The 21,885-nt window shown below is 39.7% G+C and overlaps 1 protein-coding gene across 4 annotated transcripts in view; it reads right to left on the bottom strand.

Moving 5' to 3' along the window:
• MSRA (methionine sulfoxide reductase A) overlaps positions 1 to 21,885 on the bottom strand; it is a 391,931-nt gene that overhangs the window by 100,153 nt on the left and 269,893 nt on the right. For all 4 annotated transcript variants that reach the window (XM_081092888.1, XM_081092889.1, XM_081092890.1 and 1 more), the window contains one exon: positions 18,517 to 18,621. In XM_081092888.1, coding sequence (XP_080949014.1) covers positions 18,517 to 18,621 — 105 coding nt within the window. The remainder of the gene's footprint in view (positions 1 to 18,516; positions 18,622 to 21,885) is intronic.

The following is a 21,885-nucleotide window of genomic DNA, read 5'->3' as shown; positions in this document are numbered from 1 at the left end:
GAAGGGAAAGTAGAAGGGCACTTCTTCCCACTCCCTCTGCCTTTAAAGAGCCTTCCCAGAAGTTCACTCATATCTCATTGGTGAGAATGCAGTCACATGGACACACCTCCAGAACTGCCCTGCCCCCCACATGGGAGCAGGCCTAGGCCAGACTACCCAGGCCACATCCTTGCTCAGCTTTCTCCCCTTGCCTATCCTATTTCCCTCTCACTCACTCAGAGGTTCTTTTCTTTTTCTTCAATAAGTCACAGGACTAAATCCCTGTCTCAGGCTCTGTGTCGAGGGAAAATAACCTAACAATTGAAACTATTCAACTAGTTTTGCTCTCATTCAAGCCACCTGCTGCCCACCTCTTCTGCTATTCTGTTCCTTACATTCTATCACTTTTGTTGTGATAAACTATTATTAGACACTAGTGGCCCAGTGCACGGATTCGTGCACATTGAAAGGCAATTAATTAGAAGAAATATCGCTATTCACCCTTTCTCTATAACAGAAGCATCAACCCAATTCACGACTGACAATGACAGATCAAAACACACACGTGCGATTGGCACCAGCGAGAGCTTTATATGTACCGTGCATGTGCAAGTCAGCATTTATTTTTAAATATATATTTTTTCATTGATTTCAGGGAGGAAGGGAGAGGGAGAGAGATAGAAACATCAATGACGAGAGAGAATCACTGATCGGCTGCCTCCCGCACGCCCCCCACTGGGGATGGAGCCGGCGACCTGGGCATGCACCCTTGACTGGAATCGAACCCGGACCTTTCAATCCACAGGCTGATGCTCTATCCACTGAGCCAAACCAACCAGGGCAACATTTATTTTTAAATTGCCAGTGCGCATCATATGTATCAGCCAGTCGGTGGGTTGGACGGTTGGATGGCTGTATGGTCGATCACTTAGCCTTATATATAGAGAGAGATGTTTATTTAAGTGTTATTAGACAAGTTTATTAAACTGCTATAAATTAAGAGATCAAACTTCTTGTGGTCAGCATGTGGTTTCCATACACCTGAGCAACATCATTCTCAGGGGAAGACCACTGGCCTACATTCTGCATTGGTAACACTCAGGATGGTATATCTACATTATATTACTTGAGTCTCTTTGTGCAATAAACATAAGGAGAAGCTTAGCTGCTATAACTCTGTTTACTAGATTTTGAACACTCCCACTTGCTTCTCCACAATTTATCTCAATGAAAATGAAATAACCAATGAATGGGTCAGAATTTCAAACATTCTGTGCACATAAATAGAGTCAGCCCCTTTACTCCCTGCTTGTTGTACTGACCCTGCCTCCACAGAGACGGCACAAAAAAGCCGTCTATGTGTTGCAGGGGCACAGGAGCCGGCATGGATGACTGGCATTCATGGAACAGCTTACACAAGTGCCATTTCAAGGAGGGCCTCCTGCTTCTGCTGGAAATAGGGCTTCCACGGGAAAAACATCACAGGGCGCTGAAGTCCTCCAATAGGTAGATGAGCCTGTATCCCTCATAGTGATAGACAGCACTTCTCATCATCACCATGTGACCCTTCCTGGCACACCTGGCCTTTAAGTCAGGTGCTCGAGACAAGCCTTATTAATATGGAGCAATCTCACTTTACCTGACTGAAAAATTAATCCTGTCAATTTTAACTGACATCTCATTTTAAATTTAAAACACTGAGCAAACAGATGGAGAGCCCTTGTTTCATAGGAAGGAGGGAAGGTGGGCGGGAGGGAGGGAGGGAGGAAGGGAGAGAGGGACGAAGAAGTTATATATTATCTGCTTCTTCAAGTACCTCTTTTCTTTCTATGGAGTGTGAAAATAACTCTCGGGGGGAAACTGGGCTGGAGAAACTATGATGAACGGTCCACTACGAAACTGGCCAGACCAGATTAGACAGGACTCCCATGGCCCGTTTCAACCTCTGCCTAGGAAGAATGTAAGCCATACCAGCTAAGGCAAACTTGCTTTTTCACTTTTCATGTCTCAGCATTACATGTAATACTTAGTTTTCCCAGTTAGTTACAATTACACACATACATGTGCCTATTTAACCAAACATATCTTACCTACAAATGTAGGTGATCAACAAAATAGCTAATGATTCTAAAGCCCTTATTATGTGCCACTGTATTTTATTATGTTATTGGTCCAATTCTCCAATGACATGGAGTATTATTATCAAACCCTTTTTTTGAAGATAAGACTGATACTCAGAGAGATGCTGAATACCTGCCCAAAGCCTGTGCTGGATCTGAAACTAACTGCAAAGCCAGGGCCTGCGGGGATCAGGCCGATATCGGCAGTCCAACACCCCCCGAAGGATGTAGTAGTGTGCGAAGCAGCGGGCAGCCAGGGAGGAGCCTGAGCCCTAGCCCGGGGTTGGGCACTGCTCCCACTCATCCCTGCGGCGCCACTGTACCTGCCGCCGCTGAGCAGCGCTGCCGAGGAGGCAGGAGAGGCTTGTGTGTCCACAGCTGCGCTCACCAGCCATGAGCCTGGTGTCTAGCACCCGTTAGTCAGCTGAGTAGTGCTCCCACTGTGGGAGCACACTGACCACCAGGGGGCAGCTCCTGCATTGAGCATCTGCCCCCTGGTGGTCAGTGCACATCATAGCGACTGGCCAAACAGTTGATTGGTCCAACGGTTGACTGGTAGCTTAGGGTTTTATATAATATAGACATAAAAGACTCAGTGACCGATCGTCCATCTGTCCGACTGTCTGACTGACCAATCAGCCAGTATATATGACGAACCCTGGAAATTTAAATCTAAACGTGGACTCGCGCATGCGTGATATTTGTCCCTGTCTGACACTGGCTTCCCACTTAAATTAATTCGAAGACAGTTTCCTGTGATGCCAGCATTCACAATGACTATTAATAAATCATAAGGACAAACTCTAGACAGAGTAGGAATATTCCTACCTACACCTGTTTTCGGACATGGTTGGTTATATGTTGCTTTCTCTTGAGTTCAAAGAGCATGTGACATTAAAGTTAAAGTTGTAAATACATCACAAAGGAAGTTAGTCAAGCACTCTGAAAGTGTTTTTATTCTTAATGTGGTATACAGGGAGAATTAGAATAAGTTTAACCAATTTATCAGTCATTGTTTGTATCAATGTTGGTTTTATATCATGTTTTTGTTATTTTTATATCATGTCTTTGTTGTTGTTATATCATATTGTTTATTTATTAATCAACTTATACATTATTTTCACATATATTCTACTAATTTTCTTTAATCTCTGACACTTATATTATAGAGAAAGGGCAAATAGTGATATTAAAATATTTCTTCTAATTAATTTCCTTTCAATGTGCATGAATCTGTGCACCAGGCCACTAGTTGCTATATAACAGAGGTGCCAAATATTCACTTTACACCTAAAAGGAAGGTCTGATTTTCATTAATGAGAAAACATTATGTCTACAATCAAAAATAATTTTGAAAAGAGGGTATGGTGATTTATTCCTAGAAGGTAAAAAAGTTATATTGGCATAGATTTTGTTTCTATCAAAGAAAAATTCTATTTATGGCTGGCTAAGGGAAATATTTTATTATGATACTAGAGGCCCGGTGCATGAAATTCATGGATGGGGGCGGGGGATGTATGTGTCCCTCAGCCCAGCCTGCACCCTCTCCAATCTGGGACCCCTTGAGGGATGTCTGACTGCCCGTTTAAGCCCAATCTCACCGGGATCGAGCCTAAATGGGCAGTCGGACATCCCTCTCACAATCCAGGACTGCTGGCTTCCAACCACTCGCCTGCCTGCCTGATTGCTCCTAACCACTGCCCTGCCAGCCTGATCAACACCTAACTGCTCCCTTGCCAGCCTGATTGCCCCTAACTACCCTCTCCTGCAGGCCCAGTTGCTCCCAACTGCCCTCCCCTGCCAGCCATCTTGTGTCCACATGGGGGCGGCCATCTTGTGTGTTGGAGTGATGGTCAATTTACACATTACTCTTTTATTAGATAGGATTTTCTTAGGATGTCTGAGACTCCGCATCCATTTGAACTTACAAATTTGACCAAATAATGTGTCTTGAAATGTTCAAATTACCAGAGAATGTATTTAAAAACTTTCAAAATAGTAAAATTTCTATGTCACCATTTCTTATCCAAGTCTTAAAGTTTTGTAGGAATGAGTCAGCCAGAGTATTCCACTATAGAATATTAGGCATGTAAATGATACAAGATGCTTACATTTGTATCAGTATCAGCACACATGTGCACACTCATTCACAAAGTTTGTGCTTCATCATGGACATTGTTCATATTGTTAGCAAGAATAGCAATCAATATATTAACCTTTGTCATTTCTAGATCTTATTACAGAAAGGTACATAAATGTACAAAAGTACATAAAACAAACCACAGTTTATTGAAGTGTTCACATTATATAACCACCACTCATGTCAAGAAATAAAGTGTTGCCAGCACCTTTGAAAGCCCTCTGTGTATCCCTACTGATAACAGACCCTACTTCTCTCTCCAGTTATAACCACGCCTGGTTTTTGTGACCATAATTTCCTTGTTGTATTAGACACACATAGGAAACAACATAGTTTAGTTTTGCCTGCTTTGTAAACTTATTTAAATAAAATTACACTGTAATTTTAATACTTCACATACTATTTTGTTCATGAGATTCTTTTTTTTTCTCTTCATTTTCATTGTTTCATAATATCTTATTGTATAATAGACTGCAACTGATTTATCCATCCTACTGATGATGAATATTACCAGCTTGGGCTGCTAAGAACATCTTTCACATGTATTCTGTAATACCTAGAGATAGAATTGTTGGCTAATGGCATTTGCACGTCTTTAACTGAACGCTGAACTGGTTTCCAGACTTGTACCAATTTACAAAACCGGCATCATTGCATGAGACTTTATGCTTGATATGAAATAGAATCTCACTAGAACTTAATTTGCATTTGTGATTAATAATGACATTGACTATAATTTCACATGTCTTCTCACCACTATTCAAGTGCTTTGCCCATTTTTCTATTCAGTGGTCTTTTTTTTTTTTTTTAAATCCATTGGAGATATTTTTAAAATCTATTGCTATATATCCTGGATACTAATCTTTTATAAAATATAACCTCTCTGTTCTTGTATTTTTTTTATCAACCAAGCTATGATTTTAATATAGCTTTTTCTTTTTTTAAAATGTTTTTATTTATTTCAGAAAGAGGAAGGGAGTGGGAGAGAGAAATAGAAACATTAATAGTGAAAGAGAATCATCGATTGGTTGCACATCAGCTACTGGGGAATGGAAACTGCAATGCAAGCATGTGCCCTGACTTGGACTCTAACAGTGACCTCCTTATTCATGGGTCGATGCTCAACCACTGAGCCACACTGGCCAGGCTAAGTTTAAATATAGTTTACCGAGTATTTTCCCCTTATGGGTAATGCTTTTGGGGTCTTGCTTAAAAAAAAAATGTGTTTCAAACCCAAAGTCGTCGTGATATTATCTACTTGGAGTTCTGGAGTTTTGCTTTCACACTCAGGTCTTTAATGTACTTGGAACTGGATTTTATGTATGGTGCAAGGTAGAAATCTAATTGACTGTTTCCCCAAGTGAAAATCCAAACCATCTTATCATATTTATTAAAAATGCACTCCTTTTCCAGCTGCCCAACCAGTAAGCAAGTGCCACATTTTCTAGAGTTTTTGATAGCACTCTACTTCAAGGTACCAATTCCTGGCAAATAAATAAGCCCTGAAATTCCACTGGCTTAAGTTACTAGTTTCTTTCTTTCTTTCTTTTTTTAAATAGTTTATTTCTTGATCATGCAAAATCCAATTTGTAAAGAGGAGTTGGAAATGGTTCTGTTTCATGAACTCTTCCAAGGTCTAGCCTGATGGAAGCTTAACTATCTTCAAGATGTTACTCCAAAGGCTTGCCCTGGACTCCACATTTAGTTGGCAGACAGACGAAGAGAGAAGTTCAAAGATCATGCAGGAGGTACTTATGGGCCAGACCTATCAGTATCACGTGTCATTTATGCTCACATCCCATTGGCAAGAACTTAGTCATGTGGCCACTACAAGGAAGGATGGGAAATGTTGCCCAGGTGAGAAAAGGTAAACAGGTATATGCCATATTTTTCAATCACTTTTCTTTCCTTGACTCACTGCATGAGCCAAGAACCACAGTACAATGCTCATTAGAAGTTGTAATGGCATCATTAGAGTTTCTCAATATTTCACTGATAAGTATGATAATTGCTGTAGAATTTTTTATATATTGTTTATCAGATTAAGAAAGTAATCTTTTATATTTATACTAGTGGCCCAGTGCATGGATTCATGCACATTGAAAGGAAATTAATTAGAAGAAATATTATAATATCACTATTTGTCTTTTCTCTATAATAGAAGTGTCAACCAAATTTGGAATGGACAATGAAAGATCAAAACACACATGTGTGATTGGCACTAGAGGGAGCTTTCTATGTATCACAGCTGAGCGAATAAACTTAGCCTTTTATATATGTAGAATAAACTTGCTTAATTAGACCTGCTTTCTGATGTAGCTAAACTTTTTCCAGCCCAGTGAAGCACCCCAACTTCTCTTTCAGGTAATTGTCAGCAACACAGCAGTAAATATGAACATGAAGCAGATTATTACTGTAGATCACACAGGGAGAACAAAGGGTAAAATATTTAACTGCAGCAGTGTTTGACTATATTCTGCACAGTGAGAAAATCTGAAGTCATTTTCAAGGTCCACCATTTCTTACTGCCTTTCAGTCGGGTCAAGTTTCTAAACTTTCTAAATCTCTGTTTTCTGGCTAATGCAAAGAAAATAGGATTCTACCAAGTCTCCTATCTACCTACTTCAGGACTTCTGTGAGGATCAAATGAGATGAGGCACGGGAAACACTTCACAGACATTTGGTTAAAGTATAAAATGTTTGCACCTGGCTATAAAGCAAGTCGTGTTCCTGGGCTGCAGAAACTGCACGGAGGTTAGTTGCTAGGGAGAGGAAGTTGGGTGTTGCTATCTGACATCATTACCCAGCGTCCACAGCAACCATTTCCAGGCTGGGCTGGGCTGTGGGCCCAATTTTGCACCTTGGGTCTTGGCAGTGTTGGCTGCAATTTGGTGGGGTATTACTCTGGGGTGGTGGCGGGGCCTGTGTCCCACTTGGGGAAAGCCTAGTGTTGCTTTGTCCGTGCCAGGTCCATGGTGATGTCTCTTTGTAAATGGCCAGTGTGCATCACAGCAGCTCCTGCATTGAGCATCTGCCCCTTGGTGGTCAGTGCACATCATAGTGACCGGTCGGAGGGACATTTAGCATATTAGCCTTTTATATAGAGAGATTTTTAAATTGTTGTTTAATGCATAATTGACTTAAACACCTTTTCTGTACCTATTTTAATAATCATACTTTTTTTTCTTTAAATCTGCTAATGGGGTAAATTACATTGGTTGACATTAAAATGCTAAACCAAGTTGTATTCCTTGGAAGAACCTAAATTGGTCATGATGTGTTATACTTACTATATAATACTAACTTTAGTTTGCTAATGCTTTTGTTTAAAATTTCTGCATATATGTCATGAGTAAAATTGAACTATAATTTTCTTTTTTTACATTGTCAGGTTTTAGTATCAAGATTATGTAAGAATCATAAGATGAGCCCTGGCCAGTGTGGCTCAGTTGGTTGGGATTGTCCCATACACCACAAGGTGGAGGGTTTGATTCCCAGTCAGGGCACATACCCAGGTTTTGGGTTCCCTCTCCAGTCAGGGCATGTTTGGGAGGCAGCTGACCAATGTTTCTCTCTCATACCAATCTCTTCTCTCTTCTCTCTCTCTCTCTCTCTCTCTCTCTCTCTCTCTCTCTCTCTCGAAAATCATAAGGTAAATTGCATCTTTCCTTAATCTCTGGAAGAGTTTGTGGAAGATTGCAATTATTTCTTTCTTAAATATTGGTAGAACTCACTGATGAAGCCATCTGAACTTAGTGGTGTTTTTTTATGAAAAGCTTTTTAAATATTGATTCAATTTCTATTGATTATAGGCCTATGTAGTTTTATTATTAAAGTCCTATTTTTAAGGAATTTATTTTATCTAATATTTCAAGTTTATTGGTACAAAGTTGCTTATCTGTAGTGATATCCCATTTTTTAAATTCCTGAGATTAGTTATGTGTGCCTTCTCATTTTTTCCTTGATCAGTGTACCAAGGTTTTATCAATTTTATTAGCCATTTTGAAATACAGTATCAACTTTTAGCTTCATTGATTCTCTGTACTATGCATTTACTTTCCATTTCATTTACTTCTCTTTATTATTTTTCTTCTCCATTGTTTGGTTTATTTTGCTGTTGATTTTTTAAGTTCTTGAGATAGATGTTCAGCTCAGTCTTTTTCCTCTTCTTATGGATAGATTTAAGGCTCTATATTTCCCACTAAGAACTGATTTAGCTATGCCCTGTAAGTATTGATGTATCATATTTTCATTTCCAGTCGGTTCAAAATATTTTCTCATTTCCATACTGACTTATGTTTGATCTAAAAGATATTTTGAAAATTTCAAGAGTATTTTCTACATCTTTTTGCTAGCATAATTGCACTATTATACATAATTAGAGATGTGTGTAGCACTAGACACTTAAACCCTTATAGCACTAGAAAGGCAAAGGAAAAATGTTAAACATAAGCTCCATCGTATTATATGAGAGAGGGATTTGAAAGTGCAAATAGCATATTTGCAAAGAGCAAAGACACTATATGCAATATTAGCATAATTGCATTCTGGCAAGAGAAACATAATCTCTATTATTTTAGTCCCTTTGCAATGTACTGAGACATTATGTTCCATGTGTGATTAAGAAGGTATAGGATTGCCTGGCTGGGTGGCTCTGTTGATTAGACTGCATCCTGCGCACCAGGAGGGTTTCAGGTTTGAGCCCTAGTCAGGGCACATATGGGAGGCAGCCAATAGATGTTTCTCTCTTTCCCTGCCCTCAAAATCAATAGGGACATATCCTCAGGTAAGGATTTTTTTAAAAGACAAAGGTATAGGGTACAGTGTTTAATAGATATCCAAGGTCAAGTGCTTTAATTGTGTTGGTCACCCCCTCAATGCCCTTAATAAGTCCCCCAAAATTCAACTTTTCTGGGATTGGCAAATTCCCTAGAACAATGGTCTTTTAGTCTGGCAAATTTTACCTGGTAATTCCTAATCATTTTGTAAGCTCTTTGATGTGACATGTTTAATATATTTTTATATCTTATCCAACATTTTCAGTTGCTTTTGATGAGAAAGTTAACCTGAAGAACCTCGCCATTTCCAGCACCTGGAAGTCCTAGCTCCTGTCAGTGCTATCAGCTCTGATTTTGCTCTAATTTAGAACTATTTTGTGTGAAGTAATACAATCCTTCTGACTTCATTTCTTTTTATTGATTTTATATCATTTTAGAAACTTATTCAAACTTTAAACAATCTAACCATTCCTACGTAAAATGTGTGGAATTCTTCCTGGTTGAAAGTTTTCAAAAGCCTATTTGAACTTCATCTTAAAAATCCTTAACAGAATTATAAGGAGCTTATGAGGACAGAAACTGTTTGATGGATAATGTGCCACTATTTCCAGCCATGGGTGTTTTTCTTTCTTTCTTTCTGTTGGCTAATAGCATTGTGTAACAACGTGGAATCATGCACCACATATGGAAAGAACACAAGTTTTGGAATTGTGCCTTAGGTCCAAATCCCAGCTCTGTCCCATTAGTACTTATTGGCTCATGGCAAATCACTTCACCTTTCTGCGCCTGTTTGTTCATCTGTAAAACGGGTCCAAGACCATTTGTTCACAGGTGAGTTTAAGGATCAAATGGGACTGTGTGGATGTAAACACTTAGCACCATGCCCAACCCAGAGAAAACACCCAGGAGGGGTCTTTTATTAGTTTGGAGGCACCAAACCCTTAAACCCTTACAGTACTAGAAATGCAAAGAAAAAATGTTAAATATAAGCTCCATAGTATTATATGAGAGAGGGATTTGAAAGTGCAAATAGCACATTTGCAAATAGCAAAAATACTACGTACATGTATGATAATGTTATGCAGGGAAAAGTGCAACTCAGAGAACAATTAATAAAGAAAAATGTCGGTTAAATTCTTTGTTTCATTTTTTTCTGTTTCTAAAATTCTTAAAAGAATGGAGTCCCTTTCAGAATTCATAATGTCGGGTTTGGGTCGTTTTTGCATTTTATATGTGTGCAGCTGTTCCTCCACTATAAGTATGCACATCTGCTCATTAGCAATACAATGTAATTTCTACTGTCTAATTATTTGCAGATGATGGATTCCTTGTACATGGTCTAAAAAAAAGATAGTCCTTCAGAATTGGTGACTTATCTAAAAAACTAACTTAAAAGGGTCAGCACAACAAAGTTCAGGTATTAATTTGGCAAGTTCAAATATATGAACACCACTCTTAATTGATGCCAACTTGATGAGAAACAGAAGGAAAGTAGGATTTTTCTCTCTCCAATTAATGTTTCCCAGTAGACAGCAGGGCGGGGGAGCTCGCTTCTCTACTGTGCACCTGGAAAGAGGTTATGAAGCAAACTGCTCAAGATGGACTGGATGAACCCACCCCTGATTCTCTGGGGGCCTCATGAGAACAACCCACCTGAAGTGATGCTTAGTGGGGAGAGGAGAAGGGGGAAGTGGGATCAAAGGGCACTGAATGGAGGAGAGTCCATAGGGGTCTCTAGTTCCAGCCAAGGAGTGAGGAGCCACATTAATTCCCTACTCATGGATCTGAGGGCTACGGCACCAGGGTGTGTGGTCCTGGGGCCCCATGAGACCAAACACCACAGATAGTGTGGCCCACTAGGCAGGCCTGACAAAGCTTTCAGAGGACCACTGGGAGCTCGCTATGGGAGAGGATGGGGGTATGAGAGGAAAAGAGGCACTGAGGAATCAACTGAGGATAAAGGGTGTAAACCAACTAGAGGATGATCAGGAGTATTGAGGACGTTTGCCGGGGGATCATAGAGGAAAAGTGGAGAAATACTGGGGTTCAAGAAGGAGTAGGGCAAATAACCAGGAGCTGGTGCCATGGCTCTCACCCAGGCAGGACGAGTACAGTCCTACACTCTGCCCAGCACTGGGCTCTGCCCAACAGACTACACTCCCTCACACATCCTGACACACACTCATGGGACAGGAACTGTTTTACTAATGGGGAAAGTGAGACTCACCCATTAATTTTTCAATGAGAAAATATTTAATATGAAGCTTAGTTTCTAGAAGAGGAGATAGTTAATAAACAAGTAAGCAGACAAATCATTGTACCTGTAATAAATGTTAGGCAGGAAGGAGAGTGCAGTGATAGAGAAACCTGGGAGTGGGGCTGAGGAAGAGTACTTCCGTTCAGGTAGATCGGGGAAGACCTCTCTGAGGACAGAACATTTTGAGCTGAAGAAAAGGAAGGAGCCAGTCAGGCCAAGAGCTGTGGGCAGATTGAACAGCAGGTACAGGCTCCAAGGCAAGAAAGTGCTTGTGTACGAAGGCCGCAGTAACAGAAATGCTGTGTAAGGTCTGGGGAGGGGTAAAAACATTGGAGAAGTAGGCACCAAGCAGCTAACCCCTGGCCATGCTGACCAGGGTAAAGTCTGTATCATTGTCCCAAAGAAAATAGACAACCAGCCCTGTGCTTTAAGCAGGAGAGGGGCATACTTTGTTTTGTGTGTTTAACAGGTCATTATGGAGAATGGGTTAGGAAAGGACAAGACGGGTCAGTTAGAAAGCTACTGGTAGCAGCCAGATGAGAAACAATACAGCTAGGACCCAGTGGTCAAGTGGGGTAGAGAGAGACAAGACTTGGTAAGGCTGTGCAACTTTCCCAGGCCACACAGCTAGCACGTGGCATACCCAATTAAAGCCATATCTCCTCTAACCCCAGAGTCCATACTCTTAACAGATTTCATTAAAGGCATTTAATTGGGGAAAATTTTAATAAAGATCTTCAGAGGAGTGACTAGGAGTTCATCAGCTTAGAGTTGAAGGCTATTTTAGTACGGATAGAGTTTCATCTGTTGTAGAAAATAAAAAGGCCTAAAATAAACCAAAATAACAGTAGCTTAAAGAAGACAGTTCTTCTATAGAGTCCAGCCTGGGATGATAACTCAGGGAGCCTTCTATCTTGTAATGCCTCAATTACAAGTGTAAAGCCCCCATCCCAGTGGTCCAGACAGTTCACCACTACAAGCACATGCAACGTGTGGGAAGGGAGGAAGAGGAAGAAAACATCCCTTCCTCTCAGTGCACACAACCCAGAAGTTGTGCACCATCACTTGTAGTCATGGCCAGGGAGTCAGAATTTGACACATGGCCATACTTAACCATAAGGCTTCTGGGAAATTTAGTTGCTATGGGTAGAAGCGTATCCAGCTAAAATTCCAATACCACTGAAGTAAGGAAACTGATATGGGCTCAATGCCTAGTCTCAGCCAGGAGGCCTCTGCAGGAAGGCCACTGCTCCTTCAGGAGTGCTCTGGAGCAGCCCCCACCTGTGGCCACAGTTCACCAGGAAGGCCTGGAGCTACTGCAAGAGGTACAAAATCCACCTGCACAGCAGGTATGGTAGAGGCTGTAGGACACATTATGTGTGTAAGAATTTCCATTTTCTGGAGGTATGGGGACATTGTGCTGGTTAATAAAATAGGCATTCAGTTTAAAGTGTGATTAAACTCATAGTAGCATTTTAATATATTTGCTTTAAAAAATATACTAAGGGCCCAACTATATCACAGGGAGCTCCATGAAAACATTTATCAATATGGATATAAAAATAAATAGACCTGGTGAAATTGTGTTGTTGTATTGAGAACATAACAATGCCTGTCATTTGCATGGCACTTAACCATTTTCAAGTTATTTTCAGGTTATTTTAATTCTAATGATGGCCCACGAAGTAAGCTATATAGACATTAGGATCCCTTTTTCTGAAAACAGAGGTTCAGAATGAACAATTGTTTTGGCCAAGGTTGCAAGATTGGGAAGAGATCCAGCTGGGGCCAGAACCCAAATATAAATCTCAGGTTCTGCCATGTTGCCTGGAGACCAGAGGAGCTTGGGGACTGTATGGTCAAGAATGGACATGCCCCGGAAGCCTGGAAGGACTTTATTTCTCCAATGAATAAAAAAGAAAGACAGACTAGGACATAGTAGCTTAAACAGTGCTATCTGAAAGCTCCGGCAAAAGTACAGGTTTTGTGGTAATTGGTAAATTAAGAGAAAAATCTACCCTATTTACTGGCCAAATGTATAATGATGCCATTAGGTCTGCCACTCCCCACGACACTAATCCATTGAGTGGTACTCTCTCAGGCCTCACTGCATATTGGCTGTGGAATTACAGGTGTCTGGCCCCACCTATATCTTTAGAAGCTTACACTTTCTAATAGTTCTCTTATGGGATTTGCTCCCTTCAAAAGGGAAGACACGGGGACTTCCTCCTTCCCGTCAGGATGGAGACTGTGAGAGCCGCCTTTAGTACTTGGAAGCAGTGAAGAACATGCAGGGTATTCTCTGTCTAATCTATGCCATGAATACCTGAGTGAATAAAGCTAACTTTAATTAAGCTCAAATTCCTGCTTTTTCTTGTACAGTAGACACTTGACATTAGCAAGAATCCCACATATGCAAATATTCAGGAAGACTGCTTTTCCCACAAAATGAAGTAAATTATAACTAAAACATTTAAGTGGCCCCTTCAAATCCCTAATGATTTTGTAAACAAGGTACTAAAGTCTTTCAACATGCTAATTAAAACACATTTATCTTGAGTCACAGTTCTGTGGAGAATTGTGTGTTTCCTGGGTACAGCTTCACATCAAAGGTCAATGCCTTCTCCACTTTTACTCAAGTTTTGTCTTTCTGGTGACAAGCAATTCTGGTAAAGGCAAGAACATTCCTTAGGCAGTTTTAGGAGTCACTCTTGTTTCTGGAAAAGAACCTATTGCTTCACAGACCAGAGTCTCCACCAGATCCAACATGCCACTTGTTGCCTCCGAAATGTCCATTTTCTGAGTCAGAGCACTCAGTCTTAAATGTCTCTATTTACCTCATTTGGACAAAGGGATGCTTTTCTTTTCTGTGCCACTTTTCACTGAGAAACATGACAAGTAGAGAATTGAGAAGCTGTGGTCAAAGGATCAAGTTCATGTGCAGCCCAGCTATCTCCTGCTACATGCCCATATATATGCTCATCATTCAGGAAGTGAGCTTCAAATTCTTACCTCAGAAAAATTACAGGTGAAGATATGTCTTAGGATGTCAGGGCTCCCTGGAAATAGTTAATCCATTGATACCAGGATTATTCTGAACTTATGTTTCTTTGCTTTTAGTGTTCCAGTTTTAACATATGTTTGTTTTAATTATTTCAGGTTAATATTTTGGTCTATGGCAGTGGTTCTCAACCTTCCTAATGCCACGACCCTTTAATACAGTTCATTGTGTTGTGGTGACCCCCAACCATAAAATTATTTTCGTTGCTACTTCATAACTGTAATTTTGCTACTATTATGAATCATAATGTAAATATCTGATATGCAGGATGCATTTTCATTGTTACAAATTGAACATAATTAAAGCATAATGATTAATCACAAAAACAATATGTAATTATATATGTGTTTTCCGATGGTCTTAGGTGACCTCTGTGAAAGGGTCGTTCGACCCCCAAAGTGGTCGCGACCCACAGGTTGAGAACCGCTGGTCTATGGTCTTACAGACATTTTATCTAAATGTTCATTTGATTCCAGTACATTGAGATTAAACTATTTTCTTCCTTTAGGAATACATATTCCCTATGCATTAACCATACTTCTACTTATTCCAGACCACTTAGTGATTTAGCACCACCTTGCACAATACCTAGCTAACAGAGTAGAAACAAGATAAAATTTGTTAATTAATATCTTTCATAGTAATTCAGAAATATTGAGAGAGGATATGGATATGATATGGTCTTAGGTCAAAGATCCCAAATCTCAAACCCAATTCTGAACTCTGAATTACCAAGGAACCCTTTAGTCAAACCACCAACCAGTCTTGAAGAAACAATTACTGTGTCCTTCAGTCCATGTCTGAGTCAATGGTAAAACTATTAACAAAATGGCTTTAGACCTCAGATTTATAGAGTCAAATGAACATGGTTAGCTAATAGTTACTGAAGATAATGAGCATAATGATTAAGCTGAATAGGGGAATTATTCAGGATTTTTGTAATTGCAAGTAGTAGAAACCCAACAAACTAGCTTTAGTAAAAAAAAAGGAAAGAGGAGGATACGTATTAGTCCTCACTGCTTGGAATGCTACAAGGAGAACTCTCAGAATTGAAGGAAGAACTGTAAGAGCATGAAGTCTCAGAGCCCCAAGTCTCCTGAATGTTCTCTCTTTCCAACTCTCACTTCTCAGTGTCTTCTCATCTTCCTCCCTTGCTTATCCTGTGAACAGACTCTTTCCATGCTCAGTGCACCATCACCTTGGCACCCCAATAAAGTGAGAACACTAGTTTCTCTCATCAAGAGTCCTGGGGAAGGACTCTAAATTGGTCCTGCTTGGGTCACATGACTGTTCTTTGGATCAAACATTGTTGACAACAGGAAAAGATACTGTGATTGGCCAGGCCTGGGTCATGTGATCACTCATTTGGCCTTTTTTTCCAGAAGGTTCATGGGAAACCTTGCAAGGCAGAGAACGATTATTACCATGGCCCATTACACTAAACTATCCAAAAAGGTAATTCTAATAATAATGTGGGAAGATCAGATATCTTGTGATTTACTATGAGTGATGTGTATATTGCATCAAGCACTATTCTAAGCAGGAACAAATGTATGAAAGGGCAGAGAAACTCTCCTCTTAGCTGTGCAATTTGTCTAAATATCAGTGTAAAAATGTCACTCAATAATCAAATCCCATGGTCCTTAAACCACAATTTCATCTTTTGGCTTGTAGAACTAAAGCTGAAGTTTAACAAGATGACCTCTAAAGTCTTTTCCAGTCTATGCACCCCAGTTAGAATAAAAATAGCCCAAGAAGAATAGTACACAAACCAAAATGGTGTACTATTAGTGTTATGAGCTATATTGTATTTCCCTAGAACCCACGAATCATAATTTTAAACCCTAACCTCCAGTACCTCAAAACATGACCATATTTGGAGATAGTCACTAAAGATTAAGACTAAATGAGGCCAGCCCAGCTGAGTGGCTCAGTGGTTGAGTGCTGACCTAAGAACCAGGGGTTAAGGTTTGCTTCCCAGTCAGGGCACATGCCCAAGTTTTGGGCTTAATCCCCAGTGTGGGGCATGCAGGAGGCAGCCAATAGATTCTCTCTCATCATTGGTGTTTCTATCTCTCTCTCTCCCTCTCCCTTCCTCTCTAAAATCAATAAAACACACACACACACACACACACACACACACCATTAAACAAAAAGATTAAATGAGGTCATTTGGGTGGGCCCTAATTAAATCTGAGTGATGATATTATAGTAAGAGGAGATTGGACACAGATGCACACAGAGAAGACAAAGAGAAAAGACAATCAGGGTAAAACGAACCCTGCCAACACCTTCATCTCTGACTTCCAGCCTTCAGAACTGCGAGAAAACAAGTTTCTGATGGTTAAGCCACCCCAGTCTTAGGTACCCTGTTATTTCATCCCTAACAAATTAGATAGTAAACAAAGGATTTCAAAAAGGGCTAAGGCACAGTTGAGATAAATTTAACATGTGGGATAGAAGACCAAGAGGCTCTTTTAAGATTCTTTTCTAAAGTAGAATTCCCCCATGACATTCAGGGGCCAGTACTAGTGACCTAATTATCTGAGGTGTACTGGTAAAAATATGATAAAATTGGTGAGAAGTTAAGAGAAATAAGGAGAGAAAAGTGGATAACAGACTTCACCCTTTTCAAAACTTTACCAGGGCTAAGCATAAGGTGATTTTTCATATCATGGCATTATGGTTGGCATGCCAAATGGTGCATACCCAACCTCAGGGACCTGTAGGAGCCAGTCTCCTACATGACTTCAGGCTTACTGGGCTCCTGGTATGCGTCTCTATTGAGAATTTTGGAGTTCTCAGCAACCTGCCCTAACCCTTGGCTTTGAGAGGCAAATGGCTGAATGGCTGCTCCTAGTGATCACCTTTAAGAGCTCATCAGGCACAGCTTCCACTGAACCAAGCCTAGCTCACTTGATGACAGGAGGATGGTAGTCCACATTGGGGTGACACCTGAACCTTCTGATTATAGTATTCTTGCCCTACCAGTCCTCCCTACCCCTGTCCCCTACATCATTGCTCTCCCACCAGGGACTCATTCCCCCATGTCTAGCCACACTTTACTAAAATGGAAAACTGGTTCCTGGCCTCCTTCCTAGGCCTTCATCCACCCTGGTGGATATGCCTGGATCCTGAGCTTGCCTTAACCCTGGTTCACTTATCAATTTGTTACTCTTGTCTTAGCTCTGACCTTCACCCTTTGGCAAATCACACTGACACTGGGAGGTTCTCAGAACCAGGACCCACCAGCCTCTGCTGTTGAATCACATTAAGGTTCCAGCACAAAGCACAATGAGCATGTGGAAAAAGACATCCGTTCACCAGGAAACTGCCAACACAGCATACCCGCTACACAAAAACCTGACACTAAAGGGAAGCATTTTTAAATAGACTGATGGCTAAATGAAAAGGGTTTGTGAAAATCATATAGGACTTTTCAGCTCATAAGCCTCATAATATCAGATCATCCCATTGGCAAAGCAGTGATCGTAAGGCTGCTAGGATGAGATCTGGAAATGGCTCTATTATTGAATATTACAATGATATTTGCCAACATGGGATTTTTGCTTATGTGTACATTCAAATAAAATTTCTGGCCACCATTGTTTATAACACAAATATATTAATATCTCCATATAACAAATTTCAAGAAGACAAATGAAATATTTAAATAATGAAAGCATTGTGGAGCTACTGAATACTGCATTTTACCTTTATGTTCTTTTTTCTTTTCTTTTTTTACCACCCACAGACATTAAAAAACACACACCCGATAACGCCAAAAGATGAGAAAGGCTACATTCAGGGAAATAAAGGAACCATAAATCAGAAAACTTTGGAGCTGCTAAAAGACACTTTAATTTCGTAGACAAAAGACTGCATTAAGGAGGAATAATGCAATAATAAAGGTGAACGAACCTCTATTGTCTGGCATCTTTCTCTGTGGGAATTTTCCCACCCCTGACAGCTGTAAAGGGGGGAGGGGCACCGACTGTGGCTGCGCCTTTATTCTCTCACCCTTTTTCTCCCCAGCCCCCCCTCTTCTCTGTCAATAAATGTCTGCAATCATATTCTTGAGCTCCTGTGTGATTTCAAGGTTCATCTCTTCCATGCAGCTCAAACACTAATTATCCCAGCTGTAATTAGTAAGATAATTAAATACTGGCTCACTCATCTACCTTGGGTCGGGTCATGATTCTCCCAGAAGACCTTGAGCAGCTCCTCAAAGCTGATGTGCTCTGGCTGGTACGCCACCCGGACTACTTCGGCATGCCCAGTTTTTCCTTGAAAGAAACAGAATGTACAACCAAAATTCACTGACAGCATCAACTTATTACAAGTTATTTATTAAAAAAAAACCCCACTAGACCAAGGCTAACATCCTTTTCCCTGAAGGAAGGGTGGGAGCATAATTGTGCTTCAGCTGAGGTTTTGTTCTAAGTCTCTGTCACTGGTTCTTTTCCCCTAAAAGCATACAGTTGTCATTTATCAAGTTTCCTGACGATGCTGAATTCTCCACAGTGCTCTATTTTTTTTTTAATTTCACAAGAAAACAAGCTCATGTTTTTATTTTTCCAATTTCACCCTTTTGAAACCTTATGGATCCCCTCTGACATAGTGCTTGAGATCTGAAACCTTGCAAAGGGGAATGAGTTGATTTATTTTTATCATCATCCCTTGCTGTATGCAGTAAGCTCAGCTGCAATACAGAGAGAGATGGTGCCAAATACAGAAACTTGTAAAATGCAGACCTATAACTTGTTCATGTTAGATAAATTCATTAACAGAGGAACAATTTGCTGAGCTGTTAACACTGAGGCAAGGTCAGGTTCAGATACCCAGTGGGGCAGGAAGTGCTTTCTCAGCCCACTTTGTCTATGTGGTAAACAACTACTGTAGCAAATGTCTGTCTCCAGCACCTGCGCCCATTCTCAAAGGTGGTCTCCAAGATTCTGTGGATCTGTGAAAAGGATATTTGCCGTATCACTTATACCTACAGAATTCATGCCCTTCCTTATTTTACAGTGTTAGGACATAGTAAATAATAGAACCGTCCATACAAACATCATCTCCATATTTAACTTTGTTGTCCATCTCTCTTTGATCCTCTCATGTGCAGTAAAACATTTAGCCTCACCTAAAGAGTTATCTGACTTTTGCATAGGCCTCTAGGTCATGGTAATCTATGTCACTGGTAGAAGTGTTCTTCTTTAGGGTGGGGCTCTCACACCAACAGCCTTAAGATGGAGCTGGGAATCTTAAGACTGAGAAGCTCCTCAAATCTTAGGATAAAGTTGGCTATATCCAACAATGTTAAGGTGAGGGCTAAAACCAACCATATGATGGAGGGTGGGGATAACACAGACTGAGTTCCATTCTATGGACAATCATTCAATCTATCTATCATGCCTGTGTAATGAAGCCCCAATAAGAACTCTGGACACCAAAGCTTTCACCAGTTTCCTGGTGGGCCATACTCTCTGCATATGGTCATGCATGGATGCCAGGAAGTAACACACGGGCGAATAACACCCTAACTGCATGGGACAGGACACAGAGGCTTTGCACTGGATCCTTCAAGTTTCTGCTCTATGCATCTCTTACTTTGGTCGATTTGCCCGAAATAATCTGTAACTATGAGAATAACAGCTCTCAGTGAGTCCTAACAAACTATCAAACCTCGCCGGTTCCAGGAATCCCTTGAACTTACCCCTCAATTTGTAGCCCTGTTTTCATATTTGTTGGTAGCCCCACCTTAATTCTCACAACCATCTTATGGTGTAGGCAGGGAAGGTGAAACTCTCATTTTACAAATACAAACATTAAAAGATGTGTAAGTTAGATTTGCACTGTCAAATAGCTAGCGAATTTCTGGACCATAACCTGAAAAAATACCTTCTGACTTCTTTCCAGGATTCTGTCTAACACATCAAAGCAAAGAGAGCAAAGTGAACATGAATCCAGAAAAGGAAAAAAATCTATTCATTATATTTTATCTTCTTTCATATTTAAATTTGTTTGATTACAGAGACAATAATTTGCAAAGAGTATGAAGCTTAGAAAATGTGGAGAAGTATAAAAAAGAAAATGAAAATCACCTATACTCCTCCCTTATAAGTACTATCAATATTTTTTATTCATCTCTTTCTGGATATGTACTAGATATGCGCATGTACACACACATAGACACACACCGCCACATACAACTTGTTTTAGTATAATCACTGCATCAGGCTTTATCCGCTTACCAGCATGTTGTATTTCCCCATATCACTGAAATTTTTAAAAAATACCATTTATAGTGACTACTAGTATATAACACTCCAAAGAGGGTTGTACTATTATTACTTATTCAATCATTCCCTGTCATTGGGCATTTAGACTGAATCCTGTTTTTATCTATGAAATATAAATATCTTTTCACATTTCTGAGGCTGCCTCAAGCCATATATTTGTGGAATTTCTAAATCAATGTATATAAACGTTTTTAAGTTTCTTGATATCTAATGTCAAGCTGCCACTGGCAGCATATTTGAGGGCCAGTCTCAGTCACTATTATAATGTTTTTGATCATTGCCAGTTTATAGCTAGAATGTAATATTCTATCATTTTATTTTTAATACATTTAATTAGTGAGTTAAAAAGTCATGTTTATTAACTGTTTTAATTTTTTATTTTTCTAATTTTTATAATGCATTTTTTATATTGGGTTATTAATATTTTATTAATTGGTCAGTCTACATAATTTTAATTCAAATGCTATAGTCATGTCAGTTAAGCATCTAGACAGATTTTATGCTAACAAATATGAAAAGAAAAATGAGGAAATTATAGGAAGAAGATACATTAAGTATAATAATCATGTTATTGTAAAACCACTTTTGATCTATTTTAAAATATTACTATTGTGTATATTGAAATGTTTAAAGATATGATTTAACTACATAAGAAGTAAAGCCCTAAGAATATTAAAAATGGCAACAATATGTTACCAACATGACAAATATAATTCATAAGAAAGGCACAGAAACCACACTAGAAATAGGCAAAAGATGTAATCATACATAGAAAGATATAAACGTAAATCAAGACTAAAAAATGCTCATGTTTTTTGTGGTAAAAGGAAATAAATGCATATTGAAACATTAAGGTACCATCTCTTCCTTATTACAGTTTGTAAAACTGCTTACAAGTGCCCTTGGTGCTGATGAGGAGCTCTAGAACCTGCCTGTTCCCTTGACTGGTGCAGTGACTACACCCTTCTGAAACACCATTAGCATATGCAGAAAAGCCACACAGATTAAGATTAATTCACCCTAAGTGATCCAGGAAATAGGTCTCAAAGATATAACTCCAAACAGTGGAAAAGAGACGTGCACACACAGAAAATTCACTCCATCATCATTACAATGGTGGAGTATTATAAGTAACCCATAAGTCAAACAAACAAACAAAAAGAAGCAAATTATGGTAGAGCCACAGGATGAAATATCATGTAACCATTAGAATACAATGTCCCAACCCTGGTAAAAGCTGTTACTTCTTAC

The sequence above is a fragment of the Myotis nattereri genome (assembly GCF_964212035.1).
Source record: "Myotis nattereri genome assembly, chromosome: 5".
In the NCBI taxonomy this organism is placed as follows: Eukaryota; Metazoa; Chordata; class Mammalia; order Chiroptera; family Vespertilionidae; genus Myotis; species Myotis nattereri.
Note: the sequence above shows the minus strand (reverse complement) of the source record. Positions and strands in the feature narration are given on the sequence as shown.